The following is a 24,618-nucleotide window of genomic DNA, read 5'->3' on the forward strand; positions in this document are numbered from 1 at the left end:
CTCCTGGTGAGTAAAGGTTGAGAAGTGAGTGAAAGCAGAGCAAAATTTTTTATATTTACAATGCTTATTTTTAAAAACAAACTTTTACTCATACTTGCATTTTATTATATAAATGATGAGCTACATTCAAAATTCTATACATGTATTCAATAAAGTGGAATTTAAAACACAAATAGGTGAAATTCAAGTAACTTTCCATTGAAATAAGAAGACTATGAAAACAGAACACAGAAACCAAGGAATATTAATCAAAGTCAAACATGTAAGGAAGGCCTAATATCGACAACTAAGAAAAGCTATAATAGCATTATGTAAATGCAAATCAGCCCTTTAAACACATAAAGAAGTTTTATGACTAGATATAAACAAAGCATAAAAATAATTTAATGTAGAAAACACTTGTATGCACAATTTGTATATATCCTAAGTACGAGTTTTAGGTTTGGAAGTTATGAGTGTTAGGCAGAAGAAGATGGTCCACAATAACATTCAATAATAAATTTCAAGGATTGAAGATGAGAATTTTCATGCACCTCTTTTGAAGAAAATTAATACTCAAGTTAATGATCACGATGAAACGACAGAGCTTTGGCTGTCATGGGAAACACAAGTTAACATGGTAAGAAAAAACAAAGCTTATGAAAGCACCAAAAATGTCACATAAATGTCCTCTACAGACAGCAAAAGACAAAAAATAAAATCACTATGAGATGAATTTCCACCAGAACATTGTGTCTCAATGGCTTTCTGTTGGACGTTTGAATATCCCACTCTGTCCTCTGGGCCCCTCTTTCTGACACACCTGGGTGCAGGGTGGCAGCTGCTTGTCTTTTCGCATCTGCATGTTCTTGTCTTTGCTCTAGAAATGTGAGTAGGTATGGCTTAGAGGAAGCAAGACCTGTTTGTAGGAAAAGGGAAGAACATTGTTAATGTTCTTAACAATGGGGAAAAACATGTCCTTTCCAGGATTGTGTGTATAAAGAAAGAGAAGATACAATAAAGGAGGGTAGAGGATTTGCTCTTTATGTGTTTTCTGATGGGCACATAGGAATGCTTGGGAGAAATTTAGGAATTGCAGGTACTGAGCTTCACATATCTCAGTAACAAAGAAAACTTTTAATACTGAAGGGCGTGGTAGTCTCTTTAAGGTATACCACTCCTATTCATGCCACTTACTTCCTAATACAAAGCATACATTTAAAAGGTAGGTGGTCACTATGAATATAAGAATAAATAGTTCTAAGGTACATGAACAAGTTTAATTCTCCTTAAAAATAGGCTTATGAACCTTAGAGATGGAAGCACAAGCTCCCATGAGATATTATTGTACAAAGGGAGCAAGTTTCATGCTGACATTTAATTAAGAATTCATCATGGAAGTGATCCTCACCCAGAAACACAAGGTTGTTATAATTCTCCAACATCATATCCCTGTACAATTTCCACTGTGCAGGGCCCAGGATTTCCCACTCCTCTGCAGAGAAATAAATGGCCACATCCCAGAATGATAGCATATCCTGAAATAAAGAAAAGAGTGACTACCACACATTATGCTAATTACAACTATCAATAGTAACACAAATACCAAGAGGCATCATATACTTCTCCATACCACACTAAAGGTCCCCTGGAGTGAGATGAGAGCTGGAAGTGCTTCTAATACAGGTAGTAACATCCTAAAATATTTCTGATTTAGTGCTGTAATGTTACAGAGGATCATTGTTGGGGGTTGGTTTGGTGCTTATATTTTGATGCTAATTACTGGCCCTCAAAATCTGGCTACTGCCCAAATATACCTATCCTTCTTGTGTAAACCTAAGATATTATTTCTGATTGGTTAATAAAAAAAGACCTGTACCTGGGCAGAGGTGAAAGAAGGTAAGTATGCTGAAGGTTCCTGGGCTTTGGGGAGAGGAGAATCATGAGGAAACAGATAGGCAGGAGGAGAGGAGAAGGAAGAAAGCCATGATGGGTTAGCATGGAAAAGAAATCACATGTGCCAGGAGGAAGGATTCCAAAAGTGGCATGGAAAGGAAAGATCCAGATGAAAGATAAGCAAGTATTTATGGAATTATGGATTGGAGATAGGCCAGATAGGAATGGTTAAGGCAGATGGAATTGTATAGAAGCTGGGAGGTTACTGAGATAGCTTAGTGGAATTATTTACCCAGGCCAAGATGTTATAAGGCAATTATAAAGTCTAACAGGTATCTGTGTCATACTGCCATAATTATAGGGCTAATAATAAATATATTTTGCCAAATACCATCAAATTTACCACAAGTCATCGTTAAGGAAAGTGGTTGGCAGAAGATCCTGGAAACTCCTACGGACACTTGTACTTTCAAGAACCGTAAAATAGAGAAAGAATGCATCTACAAACTGTATGCTGGGGCCGGAGAGATGGCTCAGCAATTAAGAGCACTGGCTACTCTTCCAAAGGACCTGGGGTTGATTCCAAGAGACCTTATGGCTGTTCACAAGTGTCTAACTGCAGTTGGAGAGGATCTGACAACCTCTCAGACATGTATGCTATCAAATTACGATCATATATATGCCTTAGTTGTGGCTTGTATTCCTGTCATCAAACTCCATGATCAAAATTCTTCAGGAGGAATGGGTTTATTAGGCTCACACTTCCACATCACTGTTCACCACTGAAGGAAGTTAGGACAGGGACTCAAAAAGGACAGAGAGCTGGAGGCAGGAGCTGATGCAGAGGTCGAAGAGGTGTTCAGCTTATAGTCTTGCTATACATGGCCTGTTCAGCCTGCTTCTTTAGAGAACCCAGGACCATCAGCCCAGAGGCAGCACCTCCCATATCAGGCTGTGCCATGCCCCATCAACTGCTAATTAAGAAAATGCTCTACAGGCTCTCACAGAGCCTGAGCTTAGAGGCATTTACTAAATTAAGATTTCTTACACTTGCATAACTATAGTTTGTTTCAAGTTCACATGACTCTAGCCAGCAAAACAAGAAAAAATAAGTAAATTAATAATAAAAGTTTGTAAAACTATACTTCAGTTTCCGGTGTTTATATTACAATACAGCACACATTACGGACATTTTTCACAGTAGGAAGCCATGGTGATGGAGAAGGTACTTCTCAACCCAATATGCACAATCACATGACAAATATAATGAAGATGCAAATCTGATGCAGCAGCTCTGGGCTAAGTTCTGCCTTCCTGAGAAGGAACCGAGTGATGCAAAGTGATGCACCAAGGAACATGGGTTTGAGCAGCCAATGGGTAGAGCAATAAATGAATTTGTAGACAAATGGAATCAAAGTATATTCACAAAGTTATAATTAGGAAATTAAGCCACAAGTTAAGTCACTGCAGGGACCTATAATGACCCAAGATTGTCTCAGAGGCTTCCATGAAAGAACAAAGGGAACTTTAGTTCTTTGTCCTTATTCCAGCAGTGGACTTGGCCAGGCCAGTCTGACATAGGATCCAGTGCCATGAAGGAGTCCATGTTGTAGTTACTAGAGAATCTAACTCTTCTCCTGAGACTGGGATTATTAGCCCTAAGGCAGCTGTGTCTGAGGTATCCTGTGCTTTCATTGCCAGCATTGTGTGATTTAGGTCTTTGGTGAACTTGGCTACCTTAGATGGACTAATTCCATATAGCGTGCTGTACTTCTTAATGAACTTGCTTGCCTCTCGGACATCAGTTTATACAGGACCTCCTGGTCCCAGTATTGTCTTCTTTATATCTTTTTCTTATATTTCTAATCTTTGGTCTAACTATTCCACACCTAGCCACTTGAGAACTTTATTCCTGTGGGTTCAGGTAAGAATCAGCACACCAAGGTTCCTTCATCTTATCTAAATGAAGAACATCCATTGAGCAATGTTTCTCCAGGTTTCTTCTTCCTGATTTTACCAGCCAATAGGATAAAAATTACAGCTCTCAGGTGATTTAAAATCCTTTAGTTTCAACGTCTGACTGTCGTTAGATTTCTGAGGCAGCATAAAGGGCCCAAGCACAGAAAAGAGATAGAGGAGTCAACAGACAGGACTGTGTTTATTACCTCACACACTGAAAGACAGACTCACTCCCATGAGTAATGAAGGAGTCTAATGGGGAGGGGACACAACCCTTTCTAGGAGTAGAATAAGGGGCTTGGGAATGAGGAAACTGTTGCATCATGAACTCCACTTTTCTCTCCTGAAGTCTCTCCTTCATCAAACTGTTTGTCAAAGCTGAGACAGGTTGACCCATCAGACACTAGACTCTTGAAAGGGTGAGAGGGCTGCTGGCAGAGTCACCTGTAATCTCCTATCAGTCCTGCTTTACCACCAGGCACAGTGGATAAGCTCCAGTGATCTCAGCTAGAAGAGCTTGTGATACAGGTAAGTCAGTCTGATAGAGCAAGAAGCACAGTCACACACCATGTAGGACTTGCCTTTATTTGCCTGATATAATAATGTCCTGTGTCATCAGAAAATTCTTGCTCGTCAAGCAGGATTCCTTTGTGTTTACAGCTGACCTTCCTCAACCTTACTGGTCAGCTACAACCAGAGAAGGAGGAATGTTTTTGGAGACAGCCTGTCTCCCAAGATAATCTGTCTTGCCTAAGCAGACAATACCAGGAAGGGGAGACAGCAGACCTACAGGGGCCCCTTAAGTAGCATCAACTTCCTCATTCCCAAGCCCCTCACCTGCCTCTCTAGAAGTCCCAGACACTACTTTTGCCTCACACAAACTCCCAATCCCACACTTTTAGGAGAGTTGGTGTCCCTGTCTGTGAGTACTGATTAAATAGTCTCACCCATTGTTGTCAGCCTCTTTCCTGCCTTGTCTCTTAATCTGTGCTCAAAAAATGTAACGCCTTCTGCATTGTCACAATGATCACATTACATCTTTTAATGTACCTGAAGAAATCTCTTGTGTTTTGTACGAAAGCATCACCTGTCAGTAAAAAGCTAATGACTTGTTGGCCGAAGCAGGAAATAAGAAGGTGAAAGTTCCAGAGAGGGGGCAGAGAGAGGGGGGAGCACAATCCAGAGAGTGGTGTTGGCCCTGGGATTCTGAAATGGACTTTAGAAACTGAGCAGAGGTAACCATACACCAAGAATAGAATAAACAGGATATTAGTTATAAGCAAGTCAGGGGACAGGCCTCGCTATTTTGTCCTAGGCTTTTATTAATACAGTTAAGCATCAGAGTCATTATTTTGGGAGGTAGGGTGCAGGAAGAAAATATGTATTTACAAATGGTGCCCTTCATGGGAGACATGTAGTCTGAACTTACCTAAAACCCAAGCTTAAAACACAAGATTCCGGCTTTAAACCAAGAATTCTGGACAAAAGAGCCAGACCAGAAAGCCAGGCAAAACCTCTTTAAGAAGCGCTGAGGCCACACTTGAGGGGAGGCTGGTTAGCAGTGGGTAGTACTAGGAAATGTAACCTGATGCAATTTGCTGGCCAGACTGGAGGACTGGTCTTTTGAAGAGAATAAAAGCAGAGAAGAGCCTCCGGTAGGCCCCAGAAGGCAAAAGGCTTCCCAGAGCAAAGCAGGACTGGGACAACCAGCTCAGGGCTTCAGAGCAGGGCAGCGGCAACTTGTCCCATATGCAGCACCCTTTTAGAGAAGGGTTAAATAGAGGTAGGACACCCATGGGAAAAACACAGTCCAAATTTGGGTCCTCACTAAAAAAGTCTACAGCCTTATCTGGGCAGAGAGAGGCACCAACCTGAGGGGAGTGGAGCCAGCAGCCTCTGTGCCAGCTGTGTGGATAGGGAGGGGCAAAATGAGAAGCACCACACCTCTACACTGGTAACTATTGAATCTGGAAAACAGTAAAAGAAAAGGGAAGCTGTGTACAAAAGTAAATCATAGGAGGAAGTGTCTGCTTAAAACATAAGAAAGTAAAGTCCTTAGAAAAAGGTTCTGAGATTAGAAAGAAAAAAAAATATTTTGTATGTTGAAAGTAAAAGAAAACAAAATGACACAATACATTTGGATGAATTGTTTCTCTTAGCATACAAGTATTTTTTAAAGCAACATTTACAATTTTGTACATCCTCTTTAGGAGAGATCAAATTAAGACAGACTTAAATAAAGAAAAGACTGAGAAATGGATTACTGTATTAAAGGTCATAGAACACAAATGAAAAGAAGTAGTTCCAGGTGAGAGAAATGCACAGGGGCTTGAGGAATGTCACCCCATTGAGATGCTGGACAGAAAGGTTTTGGCTATAGGCCAGCATGGTCAGACTATTATATGTGTATCATCAAGGTTCAACTACTGGATGAAGGTCTATATGCTAACTTAGAAATACAGATCCCTTTTGGTGTTCCCTTGAGCAAGGTCATGCAATGGCTTATATTTTTCATTTACCAGAGTATGAAGAACTAAAATAGATGCACCATCCATAGGTTCAAATTAAGAATTCCAATGGGCCTTTGCCTTGAGTTCTGGAAAAGGTGATCCTGAGACTGCACATTTGCTGGAAATCATGGCTATCTTGGAATATATGTCTTTACAAATAATACAAATGTCTTTACAGATAAAAGCTTATGATGCTTCAACACATGTACCCATTAGAATACAACAATATTTTAGATAACACAGCTTAAAAATGTTACAGATTTATCTTGGACCCTTACATGACAAACAATTGTAGAAATAGGACTTTCAAGCAAATACTCATAGAACAGAAGGGAATTAAGGAATCTCCCAGGGATTGATTAAATGGTGTTTTATTGACTTAAAATTCTTTAAATATCAATGAGACAAGTAGCAGAGCTACTGAAGTACACTGGCATTTAGAAAGGATAGATAAATTAGATCAACAAATATATATGATAATGTCAGAATAGAAGAAATGAAACGTGTTACGCTGGGGAGGAGATTTTGCACTTCTTTCCAAGGGAGAAGAAAAATTTGTATTCCACCCAAATTGTTGAAAATAAGAAATGACTGAGGGAGACTCCTTGAACATCTTGGCAACAGAGAGACCAATAAGACAGGTGGAGTGTGCATTGATTCCTCTCCATGGGAACAGCTGAGACTAGCTGAGACATAAATGACTATGCATACCCAGTAAATCTTGTTGCTACAGAATCCTCATGATTTTCTAGTACATGCCATTCTTTCATAAGTTATGGGTGGAGATTTCTATTACAGTTTGCTTACAGTCCAAATTGGTTAATAAAAAAGAGACAAGCCATCTCCTAGGCACATCCCATTTCTCAACACCCATCGCCACCTGCAATCCCAGAAACTGGCAACCATCAGGGAAGAGCAGGTGAGAACCTTGACCCAACTCCTGGCCTGCTATAGCCCAGGTGCAGAGGCACCGTCCGCCCTGGCCCTCCGAGCTACATTGCACTAGCATGCTCCATGCTCAATCTCCCAGGTGCACCCTATTTCCTGGGTCCCATCGCCACCTGCAATCCTGGAGACTGGCAGCCATCAAGGAGCAACAGGTCCTGTTGTGCCTCATTTCCTGGTCCCCATCTCATTCTGTAATCCCAGAGACTGGCACCCATCAGAGACTACCAGTTCTTCCTGTATCCCCAGAGACCTGCTATCACACAGGAAAAACAGTAGACTGCTACCCATCCAGTACCACCAGCTCTACCTACAATCCTAGAAGCCTACTAACATCAGGCACCAACAGGGTTTCTAATACCAAGGACAACCAAATGGTTAGAGGTCAGCATAAGAACACAAGCAACAAAACTCAGGGCCATATGGTACCATCAGAACCCAGCTATCCCACGTCAGCAAACCCTAGATACCCTAAAACACATGAAAGAAAACTATCATAAACCTGACGTTATAAAAATGATAGAGGCCTTGAAAGAGGAAAATAAATCCCTCAAAGAAATATGGGATAATAAAAACAGGTCAAGGAAGTAAGTCCCTTAAAGAAAATGCATGAAAATTCTGTCAAATGGGAGAAGGAAATAAATAAAACTGTTCAAAACCTAAAAATGGAAATAGAGGCAATAAAAAAAAAAAAACCAAACAAACACACAATCTGAGGCAATCCTGGAAATGAAACACCTAGGGAAGAGAAGAAGAACTACAGACATAAGCATTACCCATAGAACACAGAGATGGAAGAGAGAATCTTGGGTGTAGATATGCTTAAAGAAATCGACACATAAGTCAAAGAAAATGTTTAAACTAAAAGATCCCGACACAAAACATCCACAAAATCTGGGATACTATAAAAAGATCAAAGCTAAGGATAATAGGAATAGAAGACCCTCAGTTCCAAGGCCCCCAAAATATTTTCAACAAAATCAGAGAAGAGAACTTGCCCAACCTAAAGAGAGGCCTATAAACATACAAGAAGCCTACAGAACACCAAATAGAGACCAGAAACAAAAATCCTCCTGCAACATAATAATCAAAACACTAAATCTACAGAACAAAGAAAGAATGTTAAAAGCTGCAAGGGAAAATGGCCAAGTCACATGTAAACGCAGACCTGTCAGAATTATACCTTACTTCTCAACAGAGACTCTAAAAGCCAGAAAGGCGTGGACAGATATCCTACAAACACTGAGACTACAGATGTCAGCCCCGACTACTATATCGAGCAAAAGTTTAATCATCGTCGATGGGGAAAACAAGATATTCTACAACAAAAACAAATCTGAACACTATCCATCCACAAATCAAGCCCTACAGAAGATACTAGAAGGTAAATTCCAACCCAAACAAGGCTTACTACACACAGAAAAACACATGAAATAAATAACCACACATCAGCAAAAACAAAAGAAGGGAAGCAAAAACACACCACATACATGTACTCTACCACTACCAAGATCAAAATAACAGAAATTAACAATCATTGGTCAATAATATCTGTCAATGTCAATGGACTCAATTCTCCAATAAAAAGACAGAGGCTAACAGAATGGATGCAAAAACAGAATCCATCAATCAATTGCATAAAAGAAACAAACCTTAGCAATAAAGATAAACATTATCTCAGAGTAAAGGGCTGGAAAAAAATTTTCTTAGCAAACTGACCCCAAAAGCAAGCTGGAGCAGACATTCCTATTTCCAATAAAATAAACTTTCAACCAAAATTAATCAAAAGAAATGAGAAAGGACACTTCATACTCACCAAAGGAAAAATCCACCAAAATGACATCTCAATTCTAAACATCTACACCCCAAACAGAAGGGCACCCACATTCATAAAAGAAACATTACTAAAACTACTTGACCCATATATTAATAGTGGGAGACTTCAAGACCCAACTCTCACCAACGGACAGATCATCAAGGCAGAAACTAAACAGAGAAATAATGAAACTACAGACGTCACAAATCAAATGGACCTAACAGACATCTATAAAACTTTTCACCCAAACACACACAAATATATATTTTTCTTGGCACCTCATAGAACCTTCTCTACAACTGACCACATACCAGGTCACAAAGCAAGCCTCAACAGATACAAGAAAATTGAAATAACCCTCTGCATTGTATGAGAACACATGGATTAAAGCTGGATTTCAACAACAACAGAAAAAAGAGAAAACTTGCAAATTCATGGAAACTGAGTAACTCTACTCAGTGACCACTCGGTCAGGGAAGAAATAAAGAAAAGAAAGACTTTCTAGAATCCAATGAAAATAAAGGCACGACATAGCCAAACTTATGGGACACAAGCAAAGCAATGCTAAGGAGAAAGTTCACACTATTTCATAAAGTTCATAGTGCCTTCATAAAGAAATTAGAGAATTCTCCTACTAGCAACTTAAAAATCACACCTAAAAGCCCTATCACAAAAAGAAGCAAACACACCCACAATGAGTAGATGGCAGGAAATAATCAAACTCAGGCCTGAAATCAATAATTTAGAAACAAAGAGAAAACAAGGAATCAATGAAACCAAGAGTTGGTTCTTTGAGAAAAATCAATCAGAGAGATAAACCCCTAGCCAAACGAACTAAAAGGTAGAGACAGTATCCAAAATCAGAAATGAAATAGGGGACATAATAGGAGACACTCAGGAAATCCAAAGAAATCATTAGGTCTTATTTCAAAAACCTGTATTCCACCAAATCGGAAAATCTAAAGGAAATGAATGATTTTCTTGATTTTACTTACCAAAGTTAAATCAATATTAGATAAACAGCTTAAACAGCCATATAAACCCTAAAGAAATAGAAGCAGTCATCCAAAACAACAACAACAAAAAGCCCACGGACAGATGGTTTTAGCACAAAATTGTAAGATCTTCAAAGAAGAGCTAATACCAATACTCCCAATACTCTGTAAACTATTCCACAAAGTAAAAACAAAAGGAACACTGCCAAAGTCATTCTATAAAACCACAGTTGCCTTGACAAACAGCCACATAAAGACTCAACAACAAAGAATTTCAGACCAATTTCCATCATGAACACTGATGCAAAAAGTATTAATAAAATACTTGCAAACCAAATCCAAGAACACATCAAATATACCATCCACCATGGTCAAGTAGGTTTCATGCCAGGGATGCATGGATGGTTTAACATATGAAAATCCATCAAGGTAATCCACCATATAAACAAACTGAAAGAAAAAAATATATGATCATCTCATTAGATGCAGTAAAAGCCTATGATAAAAGTCTTGGAGAGAACAGGGATACAAGATCAATACCTAAACATAGTAAAGACAATATACAGCAAACCTATAGCCAACAGCAAATTAAATGGAAAGAAACTCAAAGCATTTCCAGTAAATATAGGGACAAGACAAGGCAGCCCACTCTATCTCTTCAATATAGTATTTGAAGTTCTAGTTAGAGCAATATGATAACTAAGAAATATCAAAAGGATACAAATTAGAAAGGAAAAAGTCAAAGTATCCCTATTCACAGATGATATGATATATATATATATATGTGAGTCCCAAAATTTTACCAGAGAATTCTTAAACTGATAAACACCTTCAGCAAAGTAGCTGGATGCAAAAATGACTTTAAAAAAATCATTAGTCCTCCTGTATACAAATAACAAATGAGAAAGAAATTAGAGAAACTATACTGCCGGGAGCCAAAGCTATCTAGTGGAGATAAAGCTATCTATGGAAGCCAAAGTCAAAGCTATCTAGTGGAGACAAAGGTAGTTACTGAAGCCAAAGCCAAGTAGAGAGCAAAGCCAAGTAGAGAGGTCATTTAGTGGAGACCTAAAGCTATTTAGTGAAAGACCCTAAATCATGGGTGATAGATTGTGAGGACATTCGTTTGTTAGCGCATCCATAAGATATCTTTAGAAATCATCCTTATGGTATCTTGCAGGTGCAATATTTAACCCATGAAAGCACTCTTCCTATTTCCTGCAGCAGTAGATTAACCTTCCCCCTTTCCTGCCTTCTCCCTATATAAGTTGGGTAAAAATTTCTAATAAACGGAAGCCTTGATCAGATGAACAGACTTGGCTTTCATTCCTGCGTCTCTTGTCCCCTCCCCCATTCCTTCCAATCTCTCCACCTTAGGAACCCCGTTGAAGCCTCGTGGGTCGGGGCACTATACCCTTCACAATAGCCATGGATGATATAAAGTATGTTGGTATAATTCTAACCAAGCAAGAGAAAGACCTGTATGACAAGAACTTCACATCTCTGAAAAAAGAAATTGAAGAAGCTATCAGAAGATGGAAAGATATCCTATGCTCATGGATTGGTAGGCTTAATATAGTAAAAATGGCTATCTTAGCAAAAGCAATCTATAGAGTCAATGCAACTGTCATGAAAGTACCAACCAATTCTTTACAGACCTTCAAAGAACAACTCTCAACTTCATGTAGAAAAACAAAAACCCAGAATAGCTAATATAATCCTATACAATCAAAGAATTTCTGAAGGTATCTCTATCCAACTTCAAGCTGTACTACAGAGCAATAGTAATGGTACTGGCATAGAAAGAGACTGTTTAATCAATGGAATCAAATTGACCACCTAGACAGAAAGCCACACCCCTACAGAAATTGACTTTTGACAGAGAAGCCATAACCATACAATGGAAAAAGAAAACCATCTTCAACAAATGATGCTGGTCTAACTGAATATCTATATGTAGAAAAATGCAAACAGATCCACACTTTTCACCCTGCACGAAACTGAAGTGTTGTTGTAAATAAAAAAAATGAGTGTTGGACTATTTATCATCAGCTCTCTGATTATCACGTCGCTATTATTTAACCTGCTATCACAAATAATAAGACAGAGATACCTGTTAGATTTTATAATTGCCATATTAACCTTGGGCCGGGCAGGTATTTCATCTAAGCTGGCTCAATAACCTCACCATCCATCTCCCAGCCCCCATCCAAAGCCATCCACCTTAATCCTCCTCATCTTGTGTACTTTCCATCCATAATCCCATGGTACTTGGTTGTATTCTCTCTCTGGGCCTTTTCACACCATTATTGGAGTCTTTTCTCCTCATCCACTTGGCTCTTTCTCCATCTAACCCATTGTGCCACCCTTCTTCCTCCTTTCTTCCCCTCCATCTCTGTCTCATGAATCCCTGTCCTCCAAAGCCTGGAACCTTATTCACACCTACCCCATTCTGCCCTGGCCAGGTATAGGCTGTTTAATCAACTAATCAGGTAATAATGACTTAGGCAGGTTTATGAAACAAGAATTGGTTTATGTGAGAATGTGCTCTTCTGAGCAGGGACAAGATCTTGGGGGCCGATAACTAACATTAGAATACATAGCACCAGGCCAAACCCCAACACTGATGTCTAAGTGGATCAAAGACCTCAACATAAAACCAGATACACTAAATCCATTAGAAGAAAAAGTGGGGAAGAGTGGTGAACTCATTGGCACAGAAGACAACTTCTTGAACAAAATACCAACAGTTCAGTCTCTAAGATCAACAATAGATGGGAGCTCATCAAACTAAAAAGCTTCTGTAAATGAGCCTGTCAACCTACAGCAGCCTACAGATTGAGAAAAGACCTTCACCAGCCCTAATTTGGGCTAATATCCAAATTATTTACGGAACTCATGAAATTAAACTCCAGCAAACCAAATAATTCAATTAAAAATGGGATACAGAGCTAAACAGAGAATTCTCTATAGAACAATCTTGAATGGCTGAGAAGCACTTAAAGAAATGTTCAATGTCATTAATCATGAGGAATATGCAAATCAAAATGACTCTGAGATTTGATCTTACACCACCAGAATGGCTAAGATCAAAAACTCAAGTGACAGGACATGCTGGTGAGGGTGTGGAGCAAGGGGAACATTCCTTCATTGTTAGTGGGAACGCAAACTTGTGCAACCACTTTGAAATTCAATCTGGTGCTTTCTCAGAAAATTGGGAATAGTTCTAACTCAAAACCCAGCTTTTCTACTCCTGAGCCTACACCCAAAAGATGTCCCACCATATCAAAAGGACTCTCTTTCTCTTTTTTGATTGGCTTTTCATTTTTTAATTAGAATACAAAGTAGCAGGCTTTCTTTCCATACTTTTATATATTGTGTAGTGATCCTCTCCCTCACTCCCCAGTCCTGTTTCCTCTTAGACAAGCTGGAGAACTGCAACAAGGTGGGCTCCTGGGAGGACATGGGAATGACTCTAGCTTGAAACCCTTGGTGGCTGGAGGGGCCAACCTCTAACCAGGACTTCTGGTGGAGAGAGGGGAACACCAATCCACCTACAAAAACTTCATCCAGACTTTTACCCTGCCTTCAGGATATGTAGGGAATTAAGACAGAGCAGAGATCTGGGGAATGTGCAACCTATGCCTGGCCCAACCGGAGACCCATTCCATGGGACAGAGCCAACCCCTGACACTATTGATGATGCTCAACTGTTTTTACAGTTTTTACAGATGGGAACCTTGCATGTCTGTCCTCTGAGATGCTTTGTACAACAATGGATCGAATCATAAACCAAGACTCACAGCCAAACATTGGGGGGAGCATAGGGAGTCGTGTAGAAGATTGGGGAGAAGGATAGAATAACCCAGAGGGGATAGGAGCTCTACAAACAGGCACAACTAACCTGGACCTGGAGGAGCTTGCAGAGACTGAAGCACCAACCAAGGACTAGGCATAGATTAAACCTAAACCCTTTACACACATACACACAATGGGCAGCTTAGCCTCCATGTGGGTTCCCCAGAAAGGACCTGTTCTGTCTCTGACATGATTTCTGTTGCATGCTTTTCCATCAGTTCACCCTGGGGTGCCTGCCTTGCCAGGACACTGTGAAAGAGTGTACACAGCCACCAAGACCTACCACCATATTAGTATTCCCAGAACTCACAAAATACAAAGAGGAATTACCACTGGTGGTTGTCCTCTGACTCCATGCATGGGCCCACACATACACAGACATAAATGTACACCAATAAAATAAACTTAAATTGGGTTTTTGAACTGTGTTTGCATTTTATGTAGACGAGGCCCAAAAAGTAGTGACCAAGTTGGATTTATCCCTTAAAATAAAAAACGGTTCGTCATATGCATGTCAATAAATTCAATAAATGACATAGTCTTATAGACAAAAACCACATGATCATTTCAACAGATTCAGAAGTCTTGGACAAAATCCAACATGCTTTCATGATAAAAGTGCTAACGAATATAGGACTAAAGGGTTGTTCCTTCAAGGGAAGAAATACAAAACCTGTTTCCATTCAAAGGCTAGAGATGATTTCTATGTGGTGACCTTTATTCTATCTCTGTGGCTAGATACGCTATGGCCACTGACCTTCCACAAAGATCATTATCATTCATTCTTAAATCTGTTTTTCCACTCAATCTATAGAACCTATCTTCATACACTTGACAAAGAATATGCTCTTAGTGATGTATGATCTGTATGTAGCTAGCATTGTTCATCAAGGAGATTAATGTATATTTTGATGTGCATACAGGATAGAGTTGATCATCGCCAGAAGAGTTTTCTCCTATTTGTGCTTGTGCAAGGATGTGCCTAAAACAAACACATGGGGACAGACTCCCGACATTTGAACCAACACCTGCTATTGTGTTGTGCTGGGCAAACTACCTTCCTGCCTCCTCTGCCTTGTTATTCTTCTGACCATGAAGGCCATTAAGACCCCTGCTAGGATGCTGTAAGCGAGCAAGAAATAGAGAATGGGGAGGGGGGTACATATGACCTCATGGGGAAACTGGGAAAAACTGTGGGGCAATAATAAGGGAAGTGGAAGAACATAAATATGCATTTAAAGATTGTCCTTCGACTCACTGAAATATTTTAACTCAAAAGCAGAAATGATGACAACCTGTGCATCTAAGGTTTATCACTTCCTCCTTTTGAGCCCATCAAAGTCAGTCCAAATAATGTTGTGTCTTCTCTGCATGGCCTCTGACAGGTACACAGCCATCACCAGGTACTGAATGACATCACCCAACACAAGTTCCCTTCAGAGTTTTCTAGGAAAAATTTGTCAAACACAGCAAACTTACTGCTATCTGAGTCTGTTAAAATCAGCAAGTCTTTCATTCATATCACCATTCACAGTAACGTTAGGATGAAATGAAACAAGCCTGCAAGGAAAAGGGGACTGGATGCCTTCCTAAGAAAGAGGAAGGAATTTTACTTTAACAATGTACTGGTGGGATGGTAGTGATATCACATGTGAAGGACAGTGGTAGATATGGTTGTCATTTTCTATTTGTAGAGTCTGAATTCTGTTCTAGAAAAATTCCAAAGAAAGCACCATAAGGTCATGGCAAAAAATAACACAGAAAAGTATGTAAAGACAACTAACATACCCTACAAATAGTGAGAAATAGTCAACCAAGGCAAAGAGGAGAATCTTTCTCTCTCACAATAAATTCAAACAAGTTTTTAATCATTAACACATGATATCATTAACAAAAGGATGCTAGTGAAAAACTGGAGATTAGATTTCAAACACAGTCAGTAGGAATTCTCTAGGCACATGTGTAAGTTTTGATAATTAGTAGAATGTCAATTGGATGGATTTCTGTCAGGTCTGTGGTGCTCAAAAGTGAGAGGAACAAGAAGTAATCACTACACCCAGTAAACTATGTTTTTGAGAATTTTTTAAAAACACAGAATCTCATCTGGCCTAGGCTCACCTTCAATGCCTATGAACCAGAGGATGACTTTGAACTCTAGGATTCCTGACAATTCCTCAAAATGTAGAGATAAAAGAGATGAATCATAGAATAGGCTTAACTTCTCTTTTTACTTATAGGGCTGTTTAATTCAAAATATATGTAAATATTTGCTCCTTATAAGTTATATATGAGCATGCTGCTGTATCATCCCTACACTGTAGGAAAGCTGTTCTGCTGTGCAAGGCAGTGTGCTTTTTATACTTCACATACAGTTATTATTTTTCCTACACATTAGCAACATGATCTAGGGACTGTCTATTGTTTTAGATATGGTTGGAAGCTCATTGAAAATTCAGGTAGATAGGGCAAGGTAGTCTGAGTCCCATGCTTGCAAGATTAGACTTCAATGTCATAAGCCAGTCTTCAGCTCAAAACACTTGGTTTAACTGAAGCGTGCAAGGACACCGGAAATAGAGAAAATGGCTGTGGAGGAAAATCCTGAAAAACCCTGTGCCTGACTGTGACCGAGGAACTCTCGGGAGGAGGCTGTCTGCAGAGACTGATGGCCTACGTGGATGTTCAGGGCTGTGCATGTTCGGGTGGTAGTTGCCTTACCTTGGGCTGATTTTACACTTCAGGAATAGTCAATCCTTGCCTCACTCTGGAGTGGACAAGACAGCTTGCGACAACAGATAAAACCTCTTAGAATCCATCAACTTGGTATGACTTAAGCTTCTCTCACTCCAAATGCAAAGACTGTCATCAGATAGTACTAGGAGAATAGACCAGCTCCCCAATGTTATAGTTCCTCCTTCTCTGGTATACCCACCAATACATTTCAGACTTTACTTGATTAATGACAGTCTTTGTTCTGTAATACCATGAAAAATGCTACCATATTGGAGCATAGAATTTGGGGCACCAATATCTGTGTTCTCAGATTTTGATCACTCAGACAGCTCCAGACTACCGTCTCTTAACCATTCAAGAGAGCTGTGGGTTTTGCATCTTCAGGAACCATGTGCAAATCACAAGACCCTGAGTGTGCCACACTTTCCAAATTCATCTTATATTCTCTGTAACACAGCACAAAAATGTGGGCAAATCTTCCAAAACTATTCAGGGAGCGTCAGTGAACCTGGATACCACATTCAGCACAGGTAAGGGAGTTTAGACTCTGCTGATAATGTTAACAGACAGAAAAAAAGCAAGTACAAAAGAACAATGTACAGAGCTGGCCAGATTAGCAGGGTCACGTCTCCCCTCCCTTTTAGAGACATTCCAAAGCCCTCCCAGAGATGCATTTCTGTCATCACACCCAGTCATCTTCCACATCTGAAAAGGAGTCCGAACTTCAGACACTACACAGCCTCAGAATTGATGAGGTATTACTGTCTAGTAATTTTTACTCAAGTGTAAAATTTGTGATTATGTGGATTTCGAAAGGATAGGTTCATTCCAATTCCAAGTTTATTCTGCGGCCATAAACAGTGTATTATGCTGACTCGGGTCACAGGAGTGTACATTAGGGACTGATGTCCAACGCCAGTTATCCATTAATCTAATAATTCATCCCAAAGGAAAAGGCACAAACAAAATCAATCAACAATCGCCTTTCTGTCCTTGGAAACTAGAAACTTGAGGAACCTCCGTGAGCTCAAACCAGGAGTAGTAGGCCTGACATAAGGTATAGGAGGGGCTAAGTGTCCACACGTTCTAGGAGTCCTGAGAAATCTGACTACAGCCATGTGAGCCTGGGTCAGCTAGGTAGAGCTTCCTTCACCTCCTCAGGCACAGACAGTCAGCAGACCCAGCCTGCCCTTGACATCTCGTTGTTTCCAACCCTCTCCCCGGTCAAACCTTCACCCAGGGGCAGTGGCCCAGCCTAGGTCAGCACAGCACCTGCATGTCACCTTCCAGGTCGTCCCAACCAGCCCAAGTCAGCGCCCTCCGCGCCGGACCCGCCACCGTGCACAGTCGCTCAGATCTGCAGGAAGCCGCTGCTCCTTCACCAACCTCCAGGTCAGAGATCCAAGCCCAGCGCTGAGGAGGACACTCGCCTAACTTTCTGGAGAAGCGAAGTTTGAATAAGTGATACGGAAGTTTGCTCCCAACCGCCATATCCGGTGACGCCATACTGGTCTGGACTACATTTCCCACAAGTCAGCGCAAAGAATTTCCAGGCAACAAGGAAAGGGTGTTGGTGCAGTCCTTTAGTGCCGGCCAAACTGTGTCCCAGTTGGAGAGAAACAGACTGAAATGTAGGGGCAACCACGGGAGATTCAGGCTGTTTTAAAGCCTTGTGGTCACAGTACCTGGGAGTCGAGTATTTCACAGTAATATTTATCACGTTTCATGGTTATTTCTTTTAAAACACTGATTTTAAAGCTCCGACCTACTTATAGAATCTTACTACAGCATGGGAAATTCAGATTAATCACTTTTCTTATAAAGTATGAGAAAAATAAGAACCGTAAATAAAATAGGCATTGGAGGTGGTCAGCAGGAAGGAACTGGGTAGGAGAGCAGATGGGGAGGTGGAGCAACCCTAGAGTTTAGAAATGGTGGAGCTGGGGAGGGCCAGCGGAGAGAATAGAAATAGGAGGTGGGGGCCATCTCTTTGGCTTGCCAGAGACCTTGGACAGTAGAGGCCCTAGGAAGTCTATGCGGATTCCTCTAGGAGAGACTGCTAGCACCAGGGGATATGTGGCCTCAACTGGCTGCCTCCTATAGCCAGGTAAGACTTCCAGTGGAGGAATAACGACACTGACCTACCCACAAAATCTTCAACCCCAGAGTTGTCCTGCCTACGACATGTACAGGGACAAAGATGGAGCAAAGATCAAGGGAATGGCCAACCAAAAACTGGCCCTAGTTGAGACCAATCCTATGGGAGAGAACCAATCCCTGACACCATTAATGTTCCTCGGCTATTCTGGCAGACAGGAACCCAGCACAATTCCTCTAAGAGGCTTCACCCAGCAGCTGATCGAAACAGATGCAGAGACCCACAGCTAAACATTAGACAGAACTTGGGAATCCTATGAAAGAGCTGAGGGAATGATTGAGGGAGCTGGAGAGGTCAAGGACTCCACAAGAAAGACCTACAGAGTCAATGAACCTGGGTCCATGGGGCTCACAGAGTCTGAACTACCAACAAAAGAGGATACATTGACTGGTCCCAGGCCCCCTGGACACACACAGTAGATGGGCAGGTTGGTTTTCATGTGGATCCCCCAACAACCGGAGCAAGGGACTTCTCTCACTCTGATGCCTCCCCTTGACTCCTGTTCTTCATACCTTGACTGCCTTCCTTGGTCTCAATGGGAAAGGATGTGCCTAGTCCTACAGCGACCTAATGTGCCAGGGAGGGTTGGTATCCATGAGGGATCCCCCCCTTCTCTGAGGAGGAGGGAGGATGGGCTGTGTGTGTGTGTGTGTGTGTGTGACTGGGAGTAAAGGGAGGCTGCAATCAGGATGTAAGGTGAATAAATAAATTATTTTAAAAGAAAAATTAGGAAGCAGGAAGCTAATGTAGGCCTGAGGATTATCTCTTTAAGATGCTTATTGAAGCCAACCTTGGTGACCTGGCCTATATCCAGTGTCTCAGCAGCTTAAGACAGAAGAATCAGAAATCAAGGCTCATCACTACCAGGTGTTGTCTGATGACATGCTTTCCTCCTCTGCAACTCTCCCAAGAAGGGCACAGACCCTGGTATCACATTGGTGTGTGTATTGACTCTTGGTGCACTGTGCATTTTAGGATATTTCTAACTGCTTTAGGTTTCATGTTCCTTATTGAATTTCCTATTTGTCCTCTTACCTTATCAGTGTTTATATTTGACCCTATTTGAACACCAGCGGTATCTGCCTTGAACTTCCCTCACTTCTCCTAAGCAGAACACTGAAATTCCTCCTTGAATACGAAGGTATCAGAAATATGTTCACAGGACGGTCAAATGAGCTCACTGTAGTAACGAAGCTGCATTGGAGCCATGGAGTATGAGAATGCCCACATCTTCGTAGGGATGTTCATTCCTGTGCTGCTCATGCTTGAGACAAATATACAAACCCCACCACAAGAAAGATTTCATGCTTCCACGATGCACACTGCTTCACAAGGAAGCTGTTTCTGAGGGGAGATGGTGAGAAGTTTCCATTCAATTCTTCTATTGCAGGCAGTGTGTTAACCCAGTGACACAGAAGCTTTTTTCTAAGCTTCCTCCACTTAGAAAAAAAAGTTACCAAGCAAAATAGCAACCTGGACCCTTGATTAGCAAGTCTGTTTAGAATGAGGTCACATGACTAGTCTGTTCTCCTGAAAGCTGCAGTGAGGGGCATTGTCAACAACCTTAAGGACTTAGCATTTCTGAGCATAGCTAGGTTTTCAATGTGTGTGTATATGTTTACATGTGTGTTTGTGTCTGTTAGATGGAAAGCTAACTAAGAAGGTGCTCATTCATATGAGACGTGCTGATCCTTGAGGATGCAGCGTTCTTTTCCAACTTCTTCAGTTGCCATTTCTTCCTAGAGGAATTGTTTAATTCAGAAGGAGGGGAGCAACCAAGGTACAGGCACAAATGGAACTTCCAGGATCTAGGAGGCCCATTCAAGAGGATATTAGGGACAAAGGCATACGTATGGAAAAGTCTACAAGAGCTGAATTCTAAGGCCTAATTAATTTGTTTAGACCCTGTTAACAATTTTATCTAACACCTCTAATAAAATATTATATATAATGTCTTGATCACTTAATTTTCTCCCATTGAAACATTCTGCATTAGGTGTGATGTTTGGCAAAATCACTTCATATGCTATGTTTACAGATGTTGGCATACTCTAAAACACTTTTATTTACATTTCTTGTATCTTTCTCCTCCAACCCAATTCCTTCCAACACCGAAACATCAGGTAGGAGAAAGAAAGGGTTAGTGGGAGAAGGGGAGCAGTTCTCTTAGCTGCTTCCTGCTGGTTAGGGTTTTTGAGTTCCTTGGAGCCAATCCAATCCTTGTTTCTGGAGATCTCCAACTTTTGTTTTATTGCATGAATAGTAACAGGAGCTGCAGAGGTAAAGTAGAAGCAGCGGTGTTCTGTCTTAGAGCTCTTCCACACTCTGGGCTCTGGCATTTATTCTTTCTCCAGAGTCCTCAAATTCAAACCATCTGCAGCAGGCAAAGAGCTCCTCTCAGAGCCCGCACAAGGCAAATAATTTTCTGCTGTAGACCAGCTGAATCAGTCCCATATCCCACACCTGGGACTGAAACAGAACCATGTTTATATCTACAGCAGTTCCTCCTTTCTGTTAAAAAACAAAAACAAAAAACAAAAAAAACAAAACCTCACAAAAAACAAAACAGCCTTTCTTTTAATATAAAAGAAATTTGCTGTTGCTTTCTTAAAAGCATATGATCAAGGAATTAAACCCTTTTTGGATCAATAATTTCTTTTATAACCTGATGACTTTATTCTGCTCTTGTCTAGGTCAGCTCATACTTGTTGCTATTGAGCCTTGAGCTATGTTCATAATGACCAGAAGTTACCTGAACATTCTTGCAGAGAACCCAGTGCTGCCAGAGGGGGCTCATTTGCTTCTCTGGCAGAATGTACCATATTTCTCAGAGTCAGTGCACTGGCTATTATAAGATCTGAGGCTGCATTGAGGATTTTGATATCTAAACTTTTGGTGGCTCCTGGGAAAACTTCCTGCTGGTTAGAGTAATGGGGTTCCTTGGAGCCAGTCCAATGCTCATTTCTGGAGATCTCTAACTTCTAGTCTCACTGCAGCATCAACTGTCAGCTGCAGGAGAAAGCAGCAGCAGCCTGTTCTTTCTTGGAGCTCCTCCACATTCTCTGGGCTCTGGCATTTATTCTCTCTCCAGAGTCCTCAGATTTAAACCATCTACAGCTGGCAAAGAGCTCCTCTCAGAGCCTACAAGAGGCAAATAGTTTGCTGCTGTGGACTAGCTGAATCAGTCTCACATCCCACACCTGGGATTGAAACAAAAACATGTTTATATCTGAAACATACAGGCTAGAGAGATGGTTCAGTAGATAAGAGTATTTCATGTTCTTCCAAAGGATTATGCCAGCATTTTCCCCTGTATGTCCAAGAAAAGGCTCTTTTTCTTTCAATAATAAACTAATATACAACAATAATTGTTGTTACAAAGAAAAAAAACCAAACATTCAATTTTACTAATAAAGACTGAGGTAAAAGCCTACTACTTCAGAGAAGCAGAGATAGCACTGAGCTGACCTTCCTCTTCAGCCAACATCCCAGAAGGAAATGTCCCGTCCTCCTCCATGCTGTCTTAAATACCATCCAACTCAATGTCCCTCCTTTCTATTTCCTGTCAGTTTTTCTATCCATCCTCCAGACTTCCTCTCATTCTCTAACTTATTTTCCCCATGTTAGCTTCCTGTCAATTTGGTCGTTTGCTCTGCCTCTTGACCCAGGGTTAACTCTATTTAATCCTGTTTTCAGAAAGCTCTTAGAATAAAGGTGTGTTAGCATTGAACCACAGCACAAGTACTTGTTTACAGTAAATAGAAAGATATAGGATCAAAGACAGAGCCATACCATAATTAGAAACAGTTTTTCACACTTCCTGATCTCGGGGTTCCCAACAAATATCCTGCAACATTTTCCCCTTTTTGTCCAGATAAAAGACTTTCTCTAACATCAATAGTCTATATAGCATCTCATAAAAATTATATTCATGGTGTCCAGTTCATCTGCATTAGCATCTTTGGAGAAAGTACTCTACTAACTATTCTATTTTGGTGAGTCTAAAGTTCTGTACCTAATCATAGTCTATCATAACTTGCATTCATCAACCTAAAACACCCTTTTAGACCTTAAAACAATTTACTTATATCCTAAACAACTTCAGCTTACCTGTGTGACTGTCGTTGTCTAGTGTTCAACCCCATCAGAGACCTGAGAAGGATAAACATTATCTGAATAAACAGGGAGTACAAAGCAAGCAGCTTCCAAAACTATAGAAATGACAGAGACTGTTGGCCACCTGGACAGTCATCCTAAATATGGTATGTTATTACTCTAGTATATCAACAATACCAGTTAGGAGCTATATCTGTGTTTTTTTCTCTGGATGGTGGGATTAAAGGCACGTGCCGCCACCACCTTGTTCATGGTAGGTCTAGAATTTAGAAAACAACTAACTTACAGAGATGCACCCATCTCCGCTGGGAGTAAAGACATGGGCACAACTGCATTGCTCAAAAATTTCATCTTAGCTCCAAATCACTTCAACTCTTAGAGATGTACAAAAGAAGTTTCAAATGTAGTAACCCTTTGAATTTACCTAAAGCATTTTAAATATACTAACTGGTTTTAAAATAAAAAAAAAACCCATATCCTTTTCATTTAAGAAGAAAACTCAAAAGCAGAGATCCAAGATGGTGTGGGCCATGTAGAAATCTACAGTCTAACATTCTAACATGGAATTAAGACATGTGGTTTAAGAAAAGCTATTTTTCTTGTGCACTACTTATCTAAAATCTGAATGGTCTGTGACTGTTCTTGAAATACTTTTTAATTTTTTTCTCAGAAGCATTCCTTATTTTATTTATTTTTTTCCCTTCTGAGATTGGAGGAACATTAATCTGTGTTTCCCATTGCTGCAACAAATCATGTCCCCATAGATTCATGGCTATATTAGCTACTTATGTTTTTATTTGTCGTTCTACATTTGCCATATACATTTGACCCATCTTGTACTTTGTTTTATCTGAGATAAAGCTCCAATTTCCAGATGCTGAATATTTACCCTCTGAATGAGCCAATCTGGGTGCCAAGATTTTGGTGAAATTATCATTACATCTGCTCTTTGTTTACTAAACCTTCAATTTCAATGTTATTTATCTGTATTTTGAGCTTTTGGCTCCAATCATTTATAGGAGGTTGCCTAAATATACTTGTTTTCTTGTCTCTCCTGAATTTTTTGTTTTATATACTGAAGCTATTGATTACATCAAGAGCAGTGTTGTTTTAAACAACAGACATTAACTCTTTTAATTCCTCTGTGGATGAATTTCTCCAGACTTACAGGAAATGAATAAATAAGATTTGATACTGGGACCTGTGAAAGGCTCCCTGTGCATTTTCAGTTGAAAAGGATAACCTCCCTTGCTGATCTGTATTCATTAGTCCAATGCCAGACTTTGTTACACTTTCTGCATACTCCACAAGGCTGGGGCCTTCTTTTTGGATTAGCTCTAGAAAAACCATTGTTTCTAGAAACACCTTGCCTAAAATAGGTTTTTAAAGGACTTGGCTTACCACAATTAAATCATCTGACATTTTGATTTTTCTTAGAACTTTTAGAAATGACTTTGTCCTATCAGAGTAGCATCATAAATGTGAACTCCAATATCACATTAGAATGAATCTCTAATTCACTCATCTACTGGTGTAGATCTTGGCTTTAAGGTCTAATTACCCTTTTCCATTGTGAGTTAGCATTTTCAAAAGCCAGAGATTCTATTAGTATTTTCTTAACTTCAGAACATGATACTATTCTATTTACAGCTGAAG

At 40.3% G+C, this 24,618-nt stretch overlaps 1 protein-coding gene and 1 pseudogene across 1 annotated transcript; both read right to left on the reverse strand.

Moving 5' to 3' along the window:
* The window catches only part of LOC110563497 (zinc finger protein 208-like), a 104,882-nt pseudogene that overhangs the window by 14,090 nt on the left and 66,174 nt on the right, over window positions 1-24,618 (reverse strand).
* Window positions 12-19,725, reverse strand: LOC110563499 (zinc finger protein 514-like). Its single transcript, XM_021660591.2, has 3 exons — window positions 17,961-19,725; window positions 1,391-1,517; window positions 12-898 (listed from the first exon to the last, which is right to left on the reverse strand). Exons 1-3 carry the CDS (start codon window positions 18,192-18,194, stop codon window positions 672-674), a joined length of 588 nt encoding a protein of 195 aa, XP_021516266.2. The 5' UTR covers window positions 18,195-19,725; the 3' UTR covers window positions 12-671.

Source organism: Meriones unguiculatus, chromosome 3 (genome assembly GCF_030254825.1).
Source record: "Meriones unguiculatus strain TT.TT164.6M chromosome 3, Bangor_MerUng_6.1, whole genome shotgun sequence".
Lineage (NCBI taxonomy): Eukaryota > Metazoa > Chordata > Mammalia > Rodentia > Muridae > Meriones > Meriones unguiculatus.